Source organism: Sardina pilchardus, chromosome 24 (assembly GCF_963854185.1).
Source record: "Sardina pilchardus chromosome 24, fSarPil1.1, whole genome shotgun sequence".
Lineage (NCBI taxonomy): Eukaryota > Metazoa > Chordata > Actinopteri > Clupeiformes > Clupeidae > Sardina > Sardina pilchardus.
Window position 1 is genome coordinate 17,750,198 of NC_085017.1, and position 19,389 is coordinate 17,769,586.

At 46.6% G+C, this 19,389-nt stretch overlaps 1 protein-coding gene across 1 annotated transcript in view; it reads left to right on the forward strand.

The window, feature by feature from the left end:
• Nucleotides 1–17,651, forward strand: part of cica (capicua transcriptional repressor a) — a 27,952-nt gene extending 10,301 nt beyond the window's left edge. The window contains 18 exon segments of the mRNA XM_062529341.1: nt 239–338; nt 1,034–1,148; nt 1,151–1,215; nt 1,550–1,682; nt 2,561–2,727; nt 3,226–3,361; nt 5,504–5,601; nt 6,328–7,264; nt 7,516–7,655; nt 7,840–8,000; nt 9,549–9,736; nt 10,042–10,473; nt 10,957–11,141; nt 11,521–11,672; nt 11,782–11,933; nt 12,945–13,076; nt 13,551–13,676; nt 14,080–17,651. Coding sequence (XP_062385325.1) covers nt 239–338; nt 1,034–1,148; nt 1,151–1,215; nt 1,550–1,682; nt 2,561–2,727; nt 3,226–3,361; nt 5,504–5,601; nt 6,328–7,264; nt 7,516–7,655; nt 7,840–8,000; nt 9,549–9,736; nt 10,042–10,473; nt 10,957–11,141; nt 11,521–11,672; nt 11,782–11,933; nt 12,945–13,076; nt 13,551–13,676; nt 14,080–14,363 — 3,703 coding nt within the window. The 3' untranslated portion in view covers nt 14,364–17,651.
• Nucleotides 17,652–19,389: the final 1,738 nt, after the last annotated feature.

Here is a 19,389-nt window from a genome sequence, read left to right on the forward strand (position 1 = left end):
CAGGAGGGCTTGGTAGACAAAAACATGTTTTGCAGAGTAGTATGGTTTCTGCATAGTGCATTGAGGCAGCAGACTAATTATCTCCCCATAGTGGACATTTTTCTATGAGTCCAAATGCAAAGCTGTTATATTAGCATGTTCTGTTCAGGTACAGCCTCAAAGCCCAAAGCTAAGGAGTCAGCACACTGATCTGAGTTCAGCTGAGTTGAGTGTGTTCCCTTCCCTCCTGTACGTGCAGGTTCCTACCAGGAGTGTCCCAGGACCCGGCCCCTTCCACAGTCCCAGCCAAGAGGCGCACACAGTCCCTCAGCGCCCTCCCCAAAGATGGAGACAAGAAGGTGAGTGTGTTTGTCGTCTCCTGCCCCCTCTCTCTCCCCCTCCTCTCCCTCTTTTCATTTTACACTTCTTGTCGCCTGAATCTAAACAACCCTGTAACGCCAAAGCAGGTAGTATTGTTGTTATTGTTATAGAGGATACAATACATTGTGATAACATCATAGACTATACAGTGTAAGCTATGAAGAAGAGAGAAATAGCATTTATGCAAGTCAGAAAGGGACTGCATGGCCTTGGAGTGTCTTACCACAGTCTCTGGTTTTGTCTTCACACCTTTGCTATGACCTGTGGGCGGAGCTAAACACTGTTGAGAGAATCTGAAAAATCCCTGCAGTGAACGTCTCTCTCTCAAGCACACAAAAGGTGTACCTGTTAAGAAGCTACTACCCATAACATGTAGCTCAGTGGATAGGGTGTCTAACGGTTGATACAGGATGAGGTCCATGTTATGAAGTGATAGAAACAGTTAAATGTCACTAGTCAGACAAGTGCTTCTGGCTCACCTGCTTCTCTCCGTGTTTTCAGACAACTCGGAATTTGACTCAACTTGTTTGCAAATGAGGCACATCATGACCTTGTTTCTCTAACAAATCTCTCTCTCTCTTTCTCTCTCTCCCTCCCTCACACACACACACACACACACACATATACATACACACACACACACACACACACACACACACACTTGCCCATACAGAGGGAAAAAGACCACATCCGACGGCCCATGAATGCCTTCATGATCTTCAGCAAGCGCCACCGGGCGCTGGTGCACCAGAGGCACCCCAACCAGGACAACCGCACCGTCAGCAAGATCCTGGAGAGTGGTGGTACGCGCTGGGGCCCAAGGAGAAGCAGAAGTACCACGACCTCGCTTTCCAGGTACACACACACACACACTCAATCTCTCTCTCTCTCACACACACACACACACACACACACTCTCTCTCACACACACACACACACACTCTCTCTCTCTCTCACACACACACACACACACACCACACACTCATTGTGGAAACACATTTCATTTGTCTTTGACACTTGTCTCACTCAAGGGACACAAGGCTGACAATCAACTATAATCGTACTACCTTTTCCTTTCCTTTCTACTCTCCCATTGTGTTCAATCTTTTCCTCTCAATAACCTTATCTCTCTCTCTCCATCTCTCCATCTCTCTCTCTCTCTCTATCTCTCTCTCTCCCTCTCTCTCAGGTGAAGGAGGCCCACTTCAGAGCGCACCCAGACTGGAAGTGGTGTAATAAAGACCGCCGGAAGTCTCTTTCTGAGGGCCGCGGGACCCCTGGGGCCAAAGACCCTCGGGAGCGCAGCGCCTCTGAGAGCGCAGGTGAGTGGGCACACCTGTCTCCGTCACTGACACCTTCACCACGACACACAATGTAGTGCCTATTTTGTTGCTGAGAATAGCTGGAGGAAGGATGCTTAGTTGGCTCAGGCAGGATTGTCTTAAGCTCCGGTGTGATACAGTGAAATTTCTGCAGAGGCGTTGGTGTTGGGTTTAGCCATGACAGTGTATTCTTCTCTGACTGGGAACAGTTGCTTGCGTCATCTGATTTGTCTTCTTGGCATAAAATATTGCGTTCCCTTTATTGGAAGAGAAGGCCTTTATGCCTGCATAAGTGCATATATATCTGTATTAGCAAAGAAACAGGAGCGACCCTGTTTGGAGTTAATCTGTCCTTGATGTCTTTGAGCACGTATCCTGGCAGGCTTTTTTAAAAAAAGAACTAAGTGTTTGTGTTAAAACTTTTAAACCCCTTGAAAGACTTGAAGGTCTATGAAGAGGTAGTCCAATTTGTCCAGCTTGAATGAAATGCTCTGTCAGCAGTCCTCGGCCCACTTAGCGCCTTTCCCCACACCTTTGCCTGGCTCTCGGCACCATCTGTTTGTTTTGTGCTGCTGTTTCAGCTAGCCGTTTTCACAGTCCAAAATAGGGCCCAGTCTCTCAAGAACACAGTAACGACTTTGTCAGACTTTGTCTGTGGATTCTCAAAAAGTATTTTTCTTTGGGTGTTCAGTACTAATTGACATGCATGTGTAATATATGATAAATAATGGTTTACTGTGAGTTTGTATTGATTTACGTACCTTTGAGAGTGCAGTGCATGTGTTCCCCCTGTGTGTGTGTGAGTGTGTGTGTGTGTTTGTCCTTTATATCAATGGCCTTTGCATGGTCACAAGCTCCCCTGTCCTCACCATTCGCAGAGGCCCACGCTCAAGGAGGGGACCAGAAGGGACCAGTGTCCAGCTGGCCCCCCGGGTCGGAGCGGCGTTTGGGGCCACTGGGAGGACAGCACCCTCGGCCCCGCGCTTTCTCCCAGAGTGCCGTGCACAGCCTGGAGAGGAGGGATCAGGATAGAGACCTGGAGAAGGTGCGATAGGATCCTCCCATTTGTCCTGTCCTTTGTCGCCTAGTCGCCTAGTCGCCTGGTCCTTCCAGTCCTGGACACTTTTCTATTCTGTCTCTGTCTTTCATTCACTTCCCTCTCTCTCTCTTTTTCTGTATTTTCTCTCTTTTCCTGTCATCCACTCATTTCCTCATCCCTGCTATCTGTCCCCTTCTCTCTTTTGGCTTGCTCTATTATTAACTCTCCTTCTCTCTCTCTCCTGCTCCTCCTCCATCTTTCTATCCATCACCCTCTATCTCTCTCTCTATCTCTCTCTCTTTCCCTCTCCCTCTCCCTCCATGCCTTTCGCACCATCTCTCTCTTTCTTCCCCATCACCAACACCTTGTCTGTGCCTATCCATCATCTCCCTTACAATGGTTATTTCTGTCCCATACCATTAAATCTCCCTCTCTCTTCTCCCTCTCTCCTTCTCTCTTCTCCCTCTCTCCCTCTTTCTGTCCCTTTCTCTCTCTCTCTCTCAGATGTGTCAGGAAGGAGGAAGCGGGTTTCGCCCGCGGCCGTCCGCCTCGTCTGGACTGCAGCGAGGGGCCAGCGAGGACGTGACCAGCGACGAGGAGCGCATGGTCATCTGCGAGGAGGGTGACGATGACGTCATAGGTGAGTCTGACCAGAAAGGGACGACTCGACGGCAGATACAAACAGATTTGTCTCAGTCACATGCGAACAGTGATAATGTAAATTGACTTTTATGAGCTGATACTGCTGCTTAATTGACACATAGAACTCGTGTTTGTTCAGTGTAGGATATTGAGCGGAGATAAGTTTGTGATAGTTACGCACTTTGGTAGCTGGTGGCTCACCGATTTGTTTCATTTCTCTATTTCGGTGTTCCTCTTCTCTCCAAAAGCCAGTGCCCAATAACATACTTGCTAGATACTTCTCAGTGTGTGTAATGTTTTCGTATTTTATGATTTTGATTATTATTAGTTCTTGTGAAGTATGTGTGTGTACCGCTCCAGCCCACTGTAACCAGTATCTTAGCAACTGAGAAAACACATCTCTATCAGCCTTCTGTCTGAGTGCACTTTTGAGTTTAGAGGTCACAGGGGTGCATGACTAGCCTGTGAATATCCAGACTCATTCACCACGTGAATAGAGTCTGGGAACTCTCGATTGGGAAACGTTTGCAGCACTTGCATCGCAACGGGCACTCATTTTGAAATCATTGGTCCAGCCTCACCAATCAGAGACTCCGAAAGTTACCTCCTACTTCGCCTACATTTACAAACAATAAACAGCACCAACAGTCAGGAAACAGTGTACTGGATGTGGGTGTACCTTTGCTGTAAATACATTTCTGCAACTGCATTTCTTGACCTTTTGCAGGTGTTGCTGCTTGTTTATCACAATAAGTTTCGGTTTCGTCTTCCCCCCTAGTCGCTGATTGCCCTGATATTTTTCTTGTCTGAGGGAAACGGTTATGAACTATCGGTTGCTAGACTAGAACCAGGCAAGCAATATGACTTGGATAACATATATATAACATACTTTATATAAAATATAGTCTTGTAATTTGTGTGAATTGTGCTCACATGTTGTGGAGAAGGTCCGAGGTGTAGTAGGAACATGGAAACCCATAGGGGATAGCAGTGAACATGATCACATGTTGTTCCATAGAGCCTTTAGAATATGTCCTTCTCTTTGTCCTTGCCTTTCAGAAACGTTTTGGACGACATGAAAAGTTAATTGGTTTGCATGCTTGAGATCAGGGCGGTTGGATAAACAGAGTGGCGGACGGCTTTCATAGTTTGTAAAAGGGTCCTTTATGTAGTGCTTGGGAACATGCAAAGCGAGACTTGTGGTTTCCCATGAAGCCACCTGTGTGTGTGGGTGTGCTATTTACATTGCTCTCATACTATGTATGGTATTTTACATTAAAGGAAAGCGTATCAGAGCAGCAAGCGTTTTTGGTTATAGCTTCCTTATCGAATGACACATAGCCCTTGTCTCGTACGTACACTAGTTCAGCTTTACTCTATGACGTAATACTGGCCTTGTTTATTACGCTAGTTAGTTACACCCCGTGTGCCGCGGTCTAGGGCGGTAGTTCAGTTTTATTCCACGTCATATTGACCTTGTCTCTCTCAGTGTCCTGTATTCAGTATGGTCTGTGTCCGCTGAAAAGCCCAGTGATGCCAGCCTTGCCAGTGTTATCACACCCTTGTACTTGAGTGTCAGTGAATAAAAAAAAAATGCAGTGTCCACGGAACATGATCTCGTTCGACAAGGTTCGTCATTTTTTTTCCATTCTCTCTCTCTCTCTCCCCCTCCATTAGTATTTCGGTTAAAGATGCCAAAGGCTGTTTGAAGTGTTGCCACGACAGACCCTGGGCACCATTTGTAGGGCAGATTGATTTTAACTCAATCCCGTGTCTTTTCTCTCTCTCTCTCTCTCTCTCTCTCTCTCTCTCTCTCTGTCTCTGTCTCCCTCCGGATATGATGAGCTATCGATTCATCCTCGCGTCTGGCCGGAGCCTGCGAAAAGAAAGGGAGAGCTCTCCGAGCTCGGGCCAATAATAACCACTCTGTCATTCCCGCTTTTCATTCGCACGGCGCGGGGGTCAGTGAAGTGGCCCGGTGCACGTCTGGCCCGTCTTTGGCTCGTATCTCCGCTCCCGGCCATCTGTGTTCCGGATTGGCTCAGGCGCGCTCTCTGTGTCCTCTGATTGGCCGCCGCGTGCTCTTGGGGGTCATCCGATTGGCTGACGTTCTTGGTGTCTTTTTTGTCCTTGATTGCAGATGACTCCTTCCCCGAGGGCTCGATAGACCTGAAGTGCAAGGAGAGGGTGACAGACAGTGATGAGGAGAACGCGTCTGCAGATGAGGCCGACGGCAAGGTGGCTGTCTTACACACACACACACACACACACACACACACACACATATACACACAAACACACACACACATGCACACACACGCACACACACACAAACACTCACTCACACACACACACACACACACACACACACACACACCACACACACACACATTTGATTATTTTATTTGGAATGACCAATACTGATTAAAACAACACAGCATCCAAATAATGACAAAGAGCCTGTTATGTCTCACTAGAGAATACAAACATTATGCTGATAGTCACAACCACATGAATGAATAAATAAATGAATAGGCTATGTATATTAAGGATAGAGGTGGCATCGCCTTCTCCAAACATGCAGACTGCCTATGATTGCTGATACAGAACAATATTTGGCACACACACACACACACACACACACACACACACACACACACACACACACACACACACACACACACACACACACACACACACACACACACACACACGCACACACACACACCACCCGCACAAGCACAAACACAGTGAGATGTGAAATCTGTGAGATGCAACAGCTGCATGATCTAAACAAGCCGATGCATCAATACCTGCCAATGATGACCTCCGGCATATGTTGTGTGTTTCTCAGCTCATGAAAGGAATCGTCGCTGACCATCTCTCCTTCTCTCTCTCTTTCTCTCTCTCTCCCTCTCTCTCTCTCTCTCTCTTTCTCTCTTCCTCTCTTTCTTTTTTCCACAGCGAGCTTTTCAGCCTGTTGTCCGTCCGTCGCGCTCCTTCTCCCCTGGCAGTGACCCATCCAAGGGTGCGGGCAGCCGAGGCCGAGGCGGCGGCCACAGCCAAGAGAGGATGACCAACATGGCGGGAGGACTGGACGCCAGCGGCAGAATCAAGGAGGTGAAAGAGGAGGAAGGTGGAGAAGGACCAGGAGGAGGAGGAGGTGGAGGAGGAGGAGGAGGGGGGGCGTCCCAGCCTTCGGCTCACTCCCTGTCGTCCTCCGGTCCGACTCACCACCCCGGGAACGGCGTGACCCAGGTGCTGGGGCCGGTGCGGATGGCGTCCACCGTGGTGACCAGCGTGGTGCGCCCCATGGCCAGCACCCCGGTGCCCATCGCCAGCAAGCCCAGCGGCGGCGACCTGCCCGCCGACAAGAAGACCAAGCTGCTGATCGCCGCCGCCGGAGGAGGAGGAGGCGGAGGAGGAGGAGGAGGAGGTGCCACCATAGCCACCGGGGGTGGGTACTTCCCCTCGTCCTCTCCCATACCGCAGGGTGGCGGTGGCGGTGTGGTCACCAGCTTGTTGCTGGGAGGGGCCTTCCCCAGCCACCCCACTGTCCAGCTCCTCACCCAACCCCAGACCCTCCCCTGCCCGCCCGTCGCTAGCCCCCCTACCCACGCCAACGGCGGCACCCTCCCCCTCTTCCTCCCCGCCTCCTCGCTCACCTCCCCCGGCGGCGGGGTAGGCAAGTCGGTCACTCAGGTGCAGTACATCCTGCCCACCCTGCCCAGCGCCAACCCCAAGAGTCCCTCCCCGCATCAGCTCGGCAGCGTCCTCACGCTGCCCACAGCTCCGCCCACCCACATGTCCTTGGCCAATGGTGTGCATTCGGGGGCAGGACCAGGGATAAGATATGCCTCAGTTTCTGCAATGGGCGGGCTCAGCCCTGGAGGAGGAGGAGGTGAGACGGAAGATGTGATTGGCTTGATATGGACAAACAATTGAACGGAAAAAAAAAAGATTCCGATGAAAATTGATCATATTTAGCTGTCTTCATATGAATTTAAGCATGACAGGCATGCCATTGGTCAACCTTAACCCTCAAATGATAAACCAACACTCTAACGTTACAGTCAGTCACACATACATGGCTCGTAGTACCATTGTCATCTCCCTCTCTCAATCTCTCGTCTTGTTTTTTTTTTTATCCAGTTCAAGCACAGTCCCCAGTATTGCAGAGCAAGATGCTGGTTCCCATGGCGACAGTGAGAACGGGCTCCACGCCTCCGCAGCCCATCTCTCTGGTCGCCCCACCACTTCCTGTTCAAAATGGTGCTCAACCAGGAAGTAAGGTACGTGAGAAGCTCTCCAGCCGCACAGAACGCTTTCAGGAAGCGCACCTCCATTTTTCCTTTTCTAGATTTAGCCCCCTTGTCGAAACAGAGAGACAGTTTAGGTGAAATGTCCCTGGTGGGTGTGTGTTTTCGTGTGAAGCCTTGGCCACAAATTGTGACTCATGAGTCTCTTCCTGTTCAGATCATTCAGATTGCTCCCATGCCTGTGGTCCAGACCAACGTTCACCCGTCAGCAGCAGTGCACCCTGGGAATTCCTTCCCTGTCTCCATGGGAACAGCGACTGTTATGGCTTCGGGCTCCGCTCCCCCACAGACTGTTCTGCTTACTCCTCCTCCCACAAGGTTGTTTATCTGTGTGTGTGTGTGTGTGTACTGTATGTGTGAGTGACTGTGTGTTGGAGAGTGTGTATACAGTACGTCGGTGTGTGTGTTTTCTAATCTCTACATCAGGGTTTTCCAACCTTTTTTGTTGCCATGACGGATTTTTGACTCTGAAAATATCCCAATGGCACACCAGCATATCAAAAATGAAACGCTCCAGAGCCTAGAGCTTCTTATTATATCTGAGTCTCCAATAAATCCCTTTTAAGGTCCCTTTTAATCGGCGGTATGCAAGACCCTTTAAGTGAAATTAAATGGCGCAAAATTATATATAGCTTTGGATACACAGAGCAATGTGTTAAGATGCCCAGAAATAAAATAACTCTTTTTGTTTAGTTTTGAAAAGTTAGCCATGCGTTATAAAAAGTTAAAAAGAAACGCACATTGTCCGAGGACCAAAATATCCCGTTTCAAGGGTATTGAGATCAGGGACAGGTCAATGTTGCTCAACATGGAGTTTTGTTTGAGATGGAATTGTTTTTGTCTGCAAATCAACAATTGGCCTTAGAAGATTATTTTTTTACATTACATTGGCTGCATACCACCAACAGTGCAACTAATTGTGTATCCTCAAGGCGAGCAGTGTTATTATAAATTCTTTGACACAACTTTATTAGACCAAAATGAGATAATTTTCACATCTAACAATCTCTCACGGCACAGTGGTTTTAAAAACAAGGCTCTACATACATTTAAACAATGATGTGTTTAAGTGTGTGTATGTGTGTGTGTTTTCTAATCTCGACTTATGTAAATGTACACGACTGTGTTTGTGTGTGTGCTACTCTGTGTGTTTGTATGTTGTTCTAATCTGCACATAAATGTGTATGGCTTACTGTGCTCAAGCAAGTCCTTGTTGGCCTGTTCCCCAAAGTGAATTTTCAGTAAACATTTGGCCCTCAGTGGAGGGGACAGCCTTAGCCGAGCAGGCCTCCCTGTTAAAGCTCCTGTCATCTCCGGTCCTGTCACCAGTCAGTCAGGGAGCATTTTTATCAATGAGGGAGAAGCCTTGTCAGGAGACTCGCTCATGGAGCTACAGTCACAAAGCAGAGCCATTTGTCATGGCTTCTCTCCTGGGTAATAACAAATGGCTCTTCAAGTCCTCCCTGCTAGAGGATTTGTGTTGGAGTCGAGCAACTTCAGGGACTTGAAAGTCATGATTGAAGTCAAACAACATTAAGGAGGATGGTCAGGTGAAATCGAGGAGAAGTCTAACAAAATACTTGTATATTGTGCAGCTTATCACCATATACCCAGAACTGGTGGTATGTCCTCCTTCAAACTTCAGAGACTAGTCTCATATCTTTATCTAATCATCAGATCAGCATTGCATTATTGCACTGATACATTTAAGAGTGTAGTGCCCTACATTGTTATATTTTGAAACAACAAAACAACATTGAAACAATTGCACAAAAAAATATAGAATTCTGCTTGGAATGGTTCTTGAATTGTTCCAGAAAAACAGCACCTGAATGTTGTGTTTGTTTGTTTTTTTTACCTTTTCAGGATCACTTATGTGCAGTCCACCACAGGCGTGGTCGCCCCTATGCCACTGGTCTCTACGGCGACCGTCTCCACCCCGCAGCAGCTCCCGCCTCCCTCAGGTCCGGCGTTCCTGCCGTCGTCCCTGGCAACCCTGGGGTTCACTGCCATAGCCCCCGCGGGCCAGGCTCTGGTCCAGCCAATCGGAGCAGGTGAGGAGAAGCCAATGACCCAACGTCATTGGCCGGGTTTCCCAGATTCTTTAAGAAGCTCTTAAATGCTAAGAACTTCTCAGGAGCATTCTTAGAACGTTCTTAGAGCGTTCCTAAGAAGTTCTTAGCACTTAAGAGCTTCTTAACGAATCTGAAAAACCCGGCCAATGTGAACTTAAGGGTAAACTGATACTGTAGCATAGTGAGTTATGAAAGCCAAGTCTCTATTAGAGACGGATGGTGCACGTTAATAATAGATTTGTATTTATCAGTCTTCTCTTTCTCCTTCCTTTTCTCTCCATCAGGACAACCGCCCCTCTTGGCGCCGGCTCCTCCCCCCAACTGTTCGTCACAGCCCGCCGTGGCCAATGGAGCGCCGCGCCAAGTGCTCACAGCCATCTACCCCGCACCCAGCGTCACCCTAGCGACTGGGATGGTTTCTGTGGCAACGGTACCCCCGAACATGACCCTCGCCCCTTCCTCCTCCGGCCCAGACTCCCCCTCCTCCGGCCTGCAGATGGGGATGGCCGCACCTGCGCCGGTGGCCCAGCTGTCGGAGCCCGTGAAGGCGCAGCCGCACGCCGACGGACAGGTGGGCTCGTCGCCCGTCGCCATGGAGATGGAGAGGCAGAGCGCCCTGGAGAAGCACGCAGACGGAGAAGCACAGGCGGAAACCCCAGGACACGCCGCCACAACAGCACAAACAGGCAGCCCAGCTCGGCATCCCACCCCCACAGGTAAACACCAGCTCTTCATATCACAATGCCTTTACAGAGCTCAGGTATTGCTTTATTTTGAGGTTCAGTAAGCTCACATTCGTTATGAGCACTGTATGAAGAGTTAGCAGCAGTCATTATTGGAGAAGGAAACTTTAATATAAAGGAGTGCCATGCCCCTCTAATAGCTGAAGGCACACACCACATCTCTAGAAGTATAGCCAATACTGCATGTCAATTCTGTGGCATTGTGCACATTTCTAAGTGTAGTGAATGAGAAATTTGTGTAGATGTGCTTCTACCTGAGGAGCATAATTATGTCCTAGTCAATAGATAAAGCTAATGCTGCGTTACTTAAAAGTGTGTCTTATCTAAAAGTACTGCCTTTGGCATCAAGATGTAGTTGTGTATATATCGCTGACTCTTTTCCATGACCATGTTCGTTCAAAATGGCTCCTGCTGCTCTTTAGAGAATGCCACCTCACATTAATGATGTCCCTGCAGGTCGCCATGGCAGCATGCAGGTCATGGCTCAGGATGCAGCCAATCAGAGCGAGGCAGAAAGAGAGCGGAGGATGGAGGAAGGCGGAGTGTCATGGCGCGACCAAGTGGCTGAAGGACAGGGGTCCGAGAGGGCCCCCAAGGGCCACAGCAATGAAGAGAGCGGGAGGGAGGACCATGGCAAAGAGGTGAGGACACAGGTCTGAGTTCAGTGAATGCAACTCTCTTCCTCCCTCTCTCTCTCTCTCTCTCTTGCCATCTACCGTAATTTCCCAACTATTGGCCACGGCTTACACATTGATTTTGCAACATTTTTCAGCTATGAGGCTAATACACAAGGGCATTTGACATGGTATTGATACGGTTTTGTTTCTTTTAACTTGCATAGAACACTTTCCTGCGGCTGATACACAATACAGCTAATACACAGGAAATTACTGTAAATCCATCTGTGGCAATAGTGTCGTGTGGAAGTGAATGTATTTGTTTTAAACCGATTTTTGTGTCTTTCTCTTCTCTCTGTCATGTCTCCTGTCACCCTCCCTCTGCTGCTCTCCCTCCACGTAGGTGAGGCGTAAGGAGTCCAACTCCCCTGCGCCTCCTCCATCAGGACTGGAGCCTCCTCCTCCGCCTCCTCAGAATGACAGGGACAACCCCACTGTCAAGAAGGCCAAGTCCCGCCCTCCGCCACTCAAGAGGACCTTTGAGCCTGTCGACAAGTGAGTGACCACTAATGACCACTAATAATCACAACCCAATGACTCCTTAGAGAAGCACTCCGGAGGAGCTCTGTGATTGCCTTTAACGTGGGGATCTCTTCTGTGATAGGGTGATGTCGGGGTCGTACTTCGAGGAGCGTCTGGCCGAGCTGCCGGAGTTCCGGCCCGAGGAGGTGCTTCCTTCTCCGACGCTGCAGAGTCTGGCCACCTCACCTCGAGCCATCCTGGGGAGCTACCGCAAGAAGAGGAGGAACTCCACCGGTAAGACGAAGGGAGGGAAGGATGGAGGGAATACATAGAGAGCTAAGAAAGAGGCGGAGGAGGAGGGCTGGGGGAGAGAAGGGGATCCCATATGGTGCCCCCTTCTGTGGGTATATGTGGCCACTTTTGATCAAGAAGACAGTGAATTTTCAGTGTAGCACATTACAATGCAGCTGTGGATGTCACTCTGACACTTGTAGAAAAGGGAGAGTTTGCTGTAGAACTAGAAGTATTATGTAGTTTTATTGATTTATTTTCTAGTGTGTGTGTGTGTTGGGGGTGGGGGGCCGTTGTTATGTTGGAGAAGCTGTTAAATGTTCATCTCAACTGCCCACGAAGACCGCATAATTGCTGGAAATATGAACATGAGGTCTCCCAAGTTTTTAGTGGCAGAGAATGATTTTATCGCCGCTATTATCACTTCCAGTCATGGAACGTCTTCCTCATCCCTTCCACCCCTGCTAATGTGCTAATTTCCTTTCGTCAACTGTCCAAAATGGAGTGTTATTCAGCCAGACACAGCTTTTGATTTTCTGGGGTTGCTTTGGGGGTTTCCATAACATACTTGGCATGGGCTGTGTTTGGCAAGAACATCTGCTTGTGGCCAAATTTCAAAGTGTTTCCCCTCCAGCTTCAAGAGGCTTTGTGTTGTTTACTGTGATTTAGAAGTCTGCAGTTAGATGATTTCGAGCTGCTGCATTCTCTGTGCAGCTCTGTGGACCCGAGTGAAGGGATTTTTCATTCCACATTCATTTTGTTTTCCATAGGCCGGCGGTGTAGCTACTTTCCTGACTGTTTGTATGAGTCATCAAACCTGTTTTAGCTTCTCTGTAGAGGAAGTCAAAAAGAATGTCTACTTATCCTTTTTCGTCTGGTTTTCCATCCGGCTCTCTTTTCTCTCGTTCCACCCTTCTTTCCTCTCATCTTAACTCCCTCCCTCGTTCCCTCCTTTCTGTCGTGTCACGTCCTCCTCTCTTCCTCCTCTTCCTCGCCATCTTTCTCTCCTCTCAGATCTGGACTCTGCCGATGACCCCAGCTCTCCCAGGAGGAAGAGTCGCCGGCTGTCCAGCTGCAGCTCCGAGCCCAGCACGCCCAAGAGCGCCGCCAAGTGTGAGGGGGACATCTTCACCTTCGACAGAGCAGGTGAACACACACACCTGTAACACAACTCACAACGTAGTGCTTAGTATACTGTAGTGTTACCAACCATACTGATGGTGTTGATAACAGATAGATAGATAGATACTTTTCATAGATAGATGTTTTCCATTCACACAACACACAACATGGGAGCATGAGAAGAACGAAATAGGAACTCAGGTCTCGGTGTGAATGTGAACATAGTGAATGATAAATAAATAAATATGTACTCAAAATTAGTGCAATGAGACCTGTCCTACATACAGTAACACTTATCCTACATACAAACAACATGTCACAGTATTTCAAATAACTTACTATAACAAATAACAAGTAAGTAAAGAGCAGCAAAATTCTGTGGCTTGAGATGACTCAAAGGCACGGCAGAGGGGAAGAGTTTATCAGTCTGACAGGGCTCAGGTAGTAGCGCTTCTTTAACGCGGTGGTCCTTGGTGATAACTGTTTGTGTGTCCTCAGGAGAATCGGAGGACATGTTGGTGGAGCCGGGGGAGCGTGCTCCATACTCCTCCCTGCGCCGCACCCTCGACCAGCGGCGGGCTCTCGTCATGACACTCTTCCACGACTACGGCTTCTTCCCCTCAGGTAACCGATCATGTCTGTCATACTGCCACTGGCTACGTGGTCTGTTCTGTGTCTGTGTGCTCTTGACAGTTGGCAAAACACTGTTCAGTTGAAAAATATAATATTTTTTTTAATTTGGAAGTGGAATAAGTATCATAGTAATTCAACATAATTATCATCAAAATGGTGTTTGATTTATTTAATTATCTTAAAATAGCTGCTATGTTATATAGTTATATAGTGAAACAAATTAGCGTAAATTAAGCAATATCATATTTTTAACCATTTAACCAATTTACCGGTAATCAGTAAGAATCTTCAACTATTCCTAATTCCAAGCAAACCATACAAGTTACTAGTAAAGAGAAGTGAGTAGTCATTGACGATCTGGTATTGACCTCCCTCTTCTCCTCGGCCCTCTCAGCCCAGGCAACGGCTGCCTTCCAGGCCAGCCACTCGGACATCTTCCCCACCAAGGTCTGCCTGCAGCTGAAGATCCGCGAGGTGCGACAGAAGATCATGCAGACGGCCACGCCTGGGGCCTCCGACGGCCCGGGGTTGACGGCAGCGATAGGATCCGACTCGGCCTCCACCCCAGGCCCGTCCAGCGCACCACTGCGAGAGGAAAGCGGGGCGGAGTCTGACGAAAGGGGGAGTGGCCACGAGGAAACCAACAACACGAGCGAGTCGCAGGATTCGACCAGATGAAGAACGACTCACAACAACAATTAGCAACTAATAGCGAAGGTGGAGGAGATGAGAGACACACGGAGGGAGGAATATATCCTACACTTTCCCACATATTTACATACAACAACACTTTTTTGTGGCAATTTTTTCTTTTTTTTCCGTTCGTTTGTGGGACACAGAAAATATGCGGCACACAGTCTCTTATAACACAATCACATCCACAGCCACACACAGTCACACACATGCATGCACTCACTCACATACACCCAATACACACCCGAACATCAGCATGCACACACACACACACACACGCAAACACACACACACACACACACACACACACACACACACGCACACACACAGACACAGACACACACACACACACAGACACAGACACACAGAAACAGACAAGCAAACAACAGACTATACAGTCTATACAAATAGACTCACTCAGAAAACATTACCCACGGAAACTCACAAACATTTATGCAAGGACACAACGCAAAACACAAACGAAAGAATGAAATCTATATCTATAACGTTGCCGTCGGTCACTCACACTCACACACAACAGGCACAAAAACAAAACTTTTTGTAAAGAGCATGACCAGGCACACACTTACTTTGTACAGTGAGGAGAGGGACAGAGCAATTCGAGCACCATGCAGACCGATGGCCACACACACACTCACACACGGAAAAACAAATCATCAACCATCAACTTGCCACTTCTATCTCCCCCAAGTCCCCCAACCCCCTTCTCCACACATCCAGCATTGGTGGCTAAGCGTCCAGCCACCAGACCTCAGTTCCAGTGCCCTAGAATGCTGCGCCTGTGCCAGCCCCTCGACTGACCTCTGCTCATCGTAACCAAGCCATCGGCTCTTGCTCTCCTCATTGGCCTGATTGTTATACTGAATGGATAAGAATGTCTCTTTCGTTTTTTGTTTTTTTTTTTCTTCCGATTTTTTCCTTGCTTTTTAGGGGTTTTTTTGTACTGTTGAAATGGACAGAAACTGGGCCCACGGTGGCTGGCTCTGTTGGACCCAGTCACCCAGACCCAGGCAGGCGTGTAGCAGCGGTGCCGGTTCAAGTGAGAACCAAAACTCTTTGGTTTCCCCCGTGTTCCGTGGTTCCGGTTTCCGTGTTCTGATGAGAGAAAGGGAGGCAGCAGCGGCTCGTCTAGCAACAGCGGCAGGAATGGATGCAGTAGATCATGGCTGGCGTGTGCGTTTGCTTCTTCCTGTGGTGTTCAGAAATAGCTGTTCTGTTAACTAGTTTTATTTTTCTTCTTCTATCCCTTGATTTCATGTTTTCTTTCAATTCGAACTGAACCAAACGCAAGTTTGGTTAATCAAGACTTACTGACTTGCAACTGACCAAGCGGCCGGGTAAAGGCGGAGGAAGAGAAGACAAGGCTGTGGTGACTGCCAAAAAGCATACACACACACACACACACACACACACACACATACACATGTACTAAGAGCGAGTGATAGAATGGCACAGAAGAGGAACGTATGTATATCTTCAAAAAAGAGAGAAGAATAGACAAAAAACAATGACTAACTCACCAAGCTTTTCCCCCAACCCCACTTAATCTGTCTGTAGTATGTGCTTTGTTGTCAGCACTTGTGTCGTTCTGGTGAACCCGGTTAACCTGTGACAACAGTCCGCGTTTTTCCTGGATGGCTGTGGTAGGCCTATCTCTTTTTAGCACGGACTAACATAAGTACATACCAACTCACCACCCGTTTTTTGTCTAAGCAGACTTGTGCTACTCCTCGCTCCTAAACAAAAAAAACCTCCTTTTCGAGCCTCCATGTTAGGCTTTCCTTCCCACCCCAGCCTCTCTTACCTTGTAGTGTACGCTATGGATGGGGGTGCTAGTTTCTTTTAAATAAAAATGTTTCAGTCAGGTGTTTGCACAATAAGTGGCCCTGTGGCCACGTTTGAAATCAGGAAAGTATTGTTTTTGATAGATATTTAAATTTAACCACATCTTAGTTCCGTTCCCCCCCTTACCCCACCCTATCCTATACCTCCCCCGAAGCCACCCACCCATGCTTGCCTTTCTTTTTCCTTGCTGAAGCTCCTTTTTCCTTGCTCTTATGATTTGTTCTTAATTCCCCCTTTCTTGCCCCCAACTCTCACCCCAAAAGCCTGGCTTCAGGGTCAGGTGAAGTTTTGTAGCTCAGGATGGATTACATTAGGATAACCCCAGGGAATTCTGACTCTAGAACAGTGCTACAGGGCGTATTCTCAGGATCTAACCCTTTCACCTCCCAACCCCAACCCCCCTACTCCCTTTCTCTGCCACTTTATCTCAATGGTGCAATAGGACAGTAGAAGTGGATATGGTTGATACGATTGACAGGATTGTGCCATAGATATTCACTGTACAGTCTGAAGAGCTGTCGTAAAAAAAAAAGAAAATGTATAAAAAAGACAGAAAAAATGATGTATAATAACATCTATAATTTGAGTTCTGAGAAAGTAAGTAATCCAACAGAACAAACTAAAAAAATCCAAACTATTAATATAGCACTTTCTTTTTCGTCTTGTTCAGCTGAGGGGTCATACCTATGTCTCTCAGTATTCACTTGAATGTGTGAAAAAATATATATATATATTTCTATATGTGTATAATATAGAGGTGCGTGTGTGTGTGTGTAAACGTTTCTACAAGAATTCAAGCAAACTTGATATTCCCTCACTCAAAAGCTGTCACTTCTTACTTGCCTAATTCAGTGGCACAACTCTTAGGACTGTTACTGTATGTGTGTGTAAAACTGACAGGTATGTGAGGGAGCGTGAGCAAGAGAGAGAGAGAAAGAGAGAGAGAGAGAAAGAGATAGTGAGAGAGAGAGAAAGAGAGAAAGAGAGAGAGTGAATGAGAGTCATACAGACCCTATGATTAGACAGAAATTTAAAGAATCTTGGCACTTAATACTTACTGTCTGCAAACATGCGCTTGCACACACACACATGCATACTGACACCTATGCGTGTACACCTTACGATTGTGTATCCAATAAATGGTCCTTACTTTGGAGAAGGAATTTTAGAATGAGAAAGAGTGTTAGCCCGTAAACAGGCATGTTGACCATGTGCAATATTTCTAAACAAAATGAATATTGAAAATATTAAAGACCTAACCCAACCAAATCTATCTGTGCCGTTTGTTTAATGTTTGTTAAGTGTTCAGTTGAAACTTATTATTGTGTGGGTATGTGTTTTTCTATAGGCCTACTATCTATCCATTTTTATTTTTATATGTATGCTACATAGGCTACCCTAAGTCATTTGTTTATAAAGTTAGCTTGTTTGTACATGCATAGGCTACATGACCAACTCCAAACTGTCTGCAAATGATGAATGAGTCATAACAAAAAAATAATAAAAAATAGTGAGGATGCTGACATGCAACTCAGTCTATGCTGTTCTGTGGAAAAATATACCTCCTCCAGCAGTACACAGGGCCTGAGCTGCTACAGTCATAAAGTGATAGTAACACCCATCAACCCCCAGGGAGTGAAAACTTCTAAACAGTAAGCATGGTGGATGGAAAGAACAAGATCCAGTTACATTGCATAAAATGCTGTGGCGGTCATTAATTGCTTGCTTGGCATAAGCTGTTTAAGGAAAAAAAAGTCTGAAAACTGCAGGAATGGAGGCCCTTAATGGATGAAGCAGGACTGACCCAAAGGACCATGACACAGTCTAACCAGCTGGAAAGATAGTAGCCAGGATATAGAGGATGTCTTAATGGCCGACCACCTGCTAAAATGAAAATGTCAATACACATCCATACATATAGCCTATTAGTATTTGGATCTTTTAAGAGGGATCTTAAGGCACATTTGTTTAATATGCACTTAGTCTTTTGAGCGTTTGTTATGTGTTATGGTTTGTATAATAGTATTGTTTTGTTATAATTGTCCATTGATAGAATTTGACATTTATTTTGCTACTGTCCTTAAATTTAGCCATACCATGCTATAGTTATTGTTATTATATAATTAATTGAGTGACTTATTTGATTGCTATTCTCATTTTCATTGTTTTATTTCTCATTAGGTTAGTGCTTAAAATGATTGTTTTATTGATAATATTGCTATTCTCCCTATTTTGTAATTGTTCACTGTTAATTTAATTTGTATTGTTATTTATTTGTATGTCGCTTTGGACAAAGGCGTCTGCTAAATAACCATAACCATAACCATTAGTGAAATCAACGAAGAGAACACATCAAAAGGGAGAGGACTAGAAAGAACTAGGTGAGGATGCATATCAACATAAACCAGTTCCAGTTTGGACCATCAATAGATTACAAACTAGCCTAATATTTGGGGGTCCTAGTGGCTGGAAGGTTTGGACTAGGCCTATACATTGCATAAAAGCAGACCCTGAGCACCTAGCAGAGCTGCACTGCCATGAGTAAACTCTATAGGGATACGATTCTACACAGAAATGTGACATTATTCCTGGCATGAGGAGAGGAGCAGGTCAAGACAGACTGGTGACCAAACTTTTTAATAATTTTCTCAGAAACAACAGACAGACCTACGCCAATCAGTGTCAGAAATCACTCTGAAGGATATCCAACCCCCTTATTTTTATTTTATTTTTTTTTACTATAGGCTTTATATTTTTCCCTTATCATAAATCAGTGGGTCAGACCAGTAGATTCACTCATCTGAATGTAGCCTACTGTGCGGCCTATACTTCATTTTATTTATTTAAAATATAAAATGCTAATTGCAGTTAAGAAAATGTAGCCTTTTATTACTCATATGTTTATTTAAACGGAAAAAGGCTGATCTCAGATGGGTGAGCTTATATCATCACCAAGGCCACAGTTTAAAATCGGAAAATTGTTTATTGGGTTAATTGCAAGGGAGCGCCATCTGTGGTTCCACTCGAAATATTCAGAAACAGTAGTTGTAGTTGTTTTGGCTCTCCCGCTGAAACGATTGTCTTACCAACATACCGTTGCTAAGAACTTCATTTCCCAGGAGGCATTGCAATCTGTCATAGAACC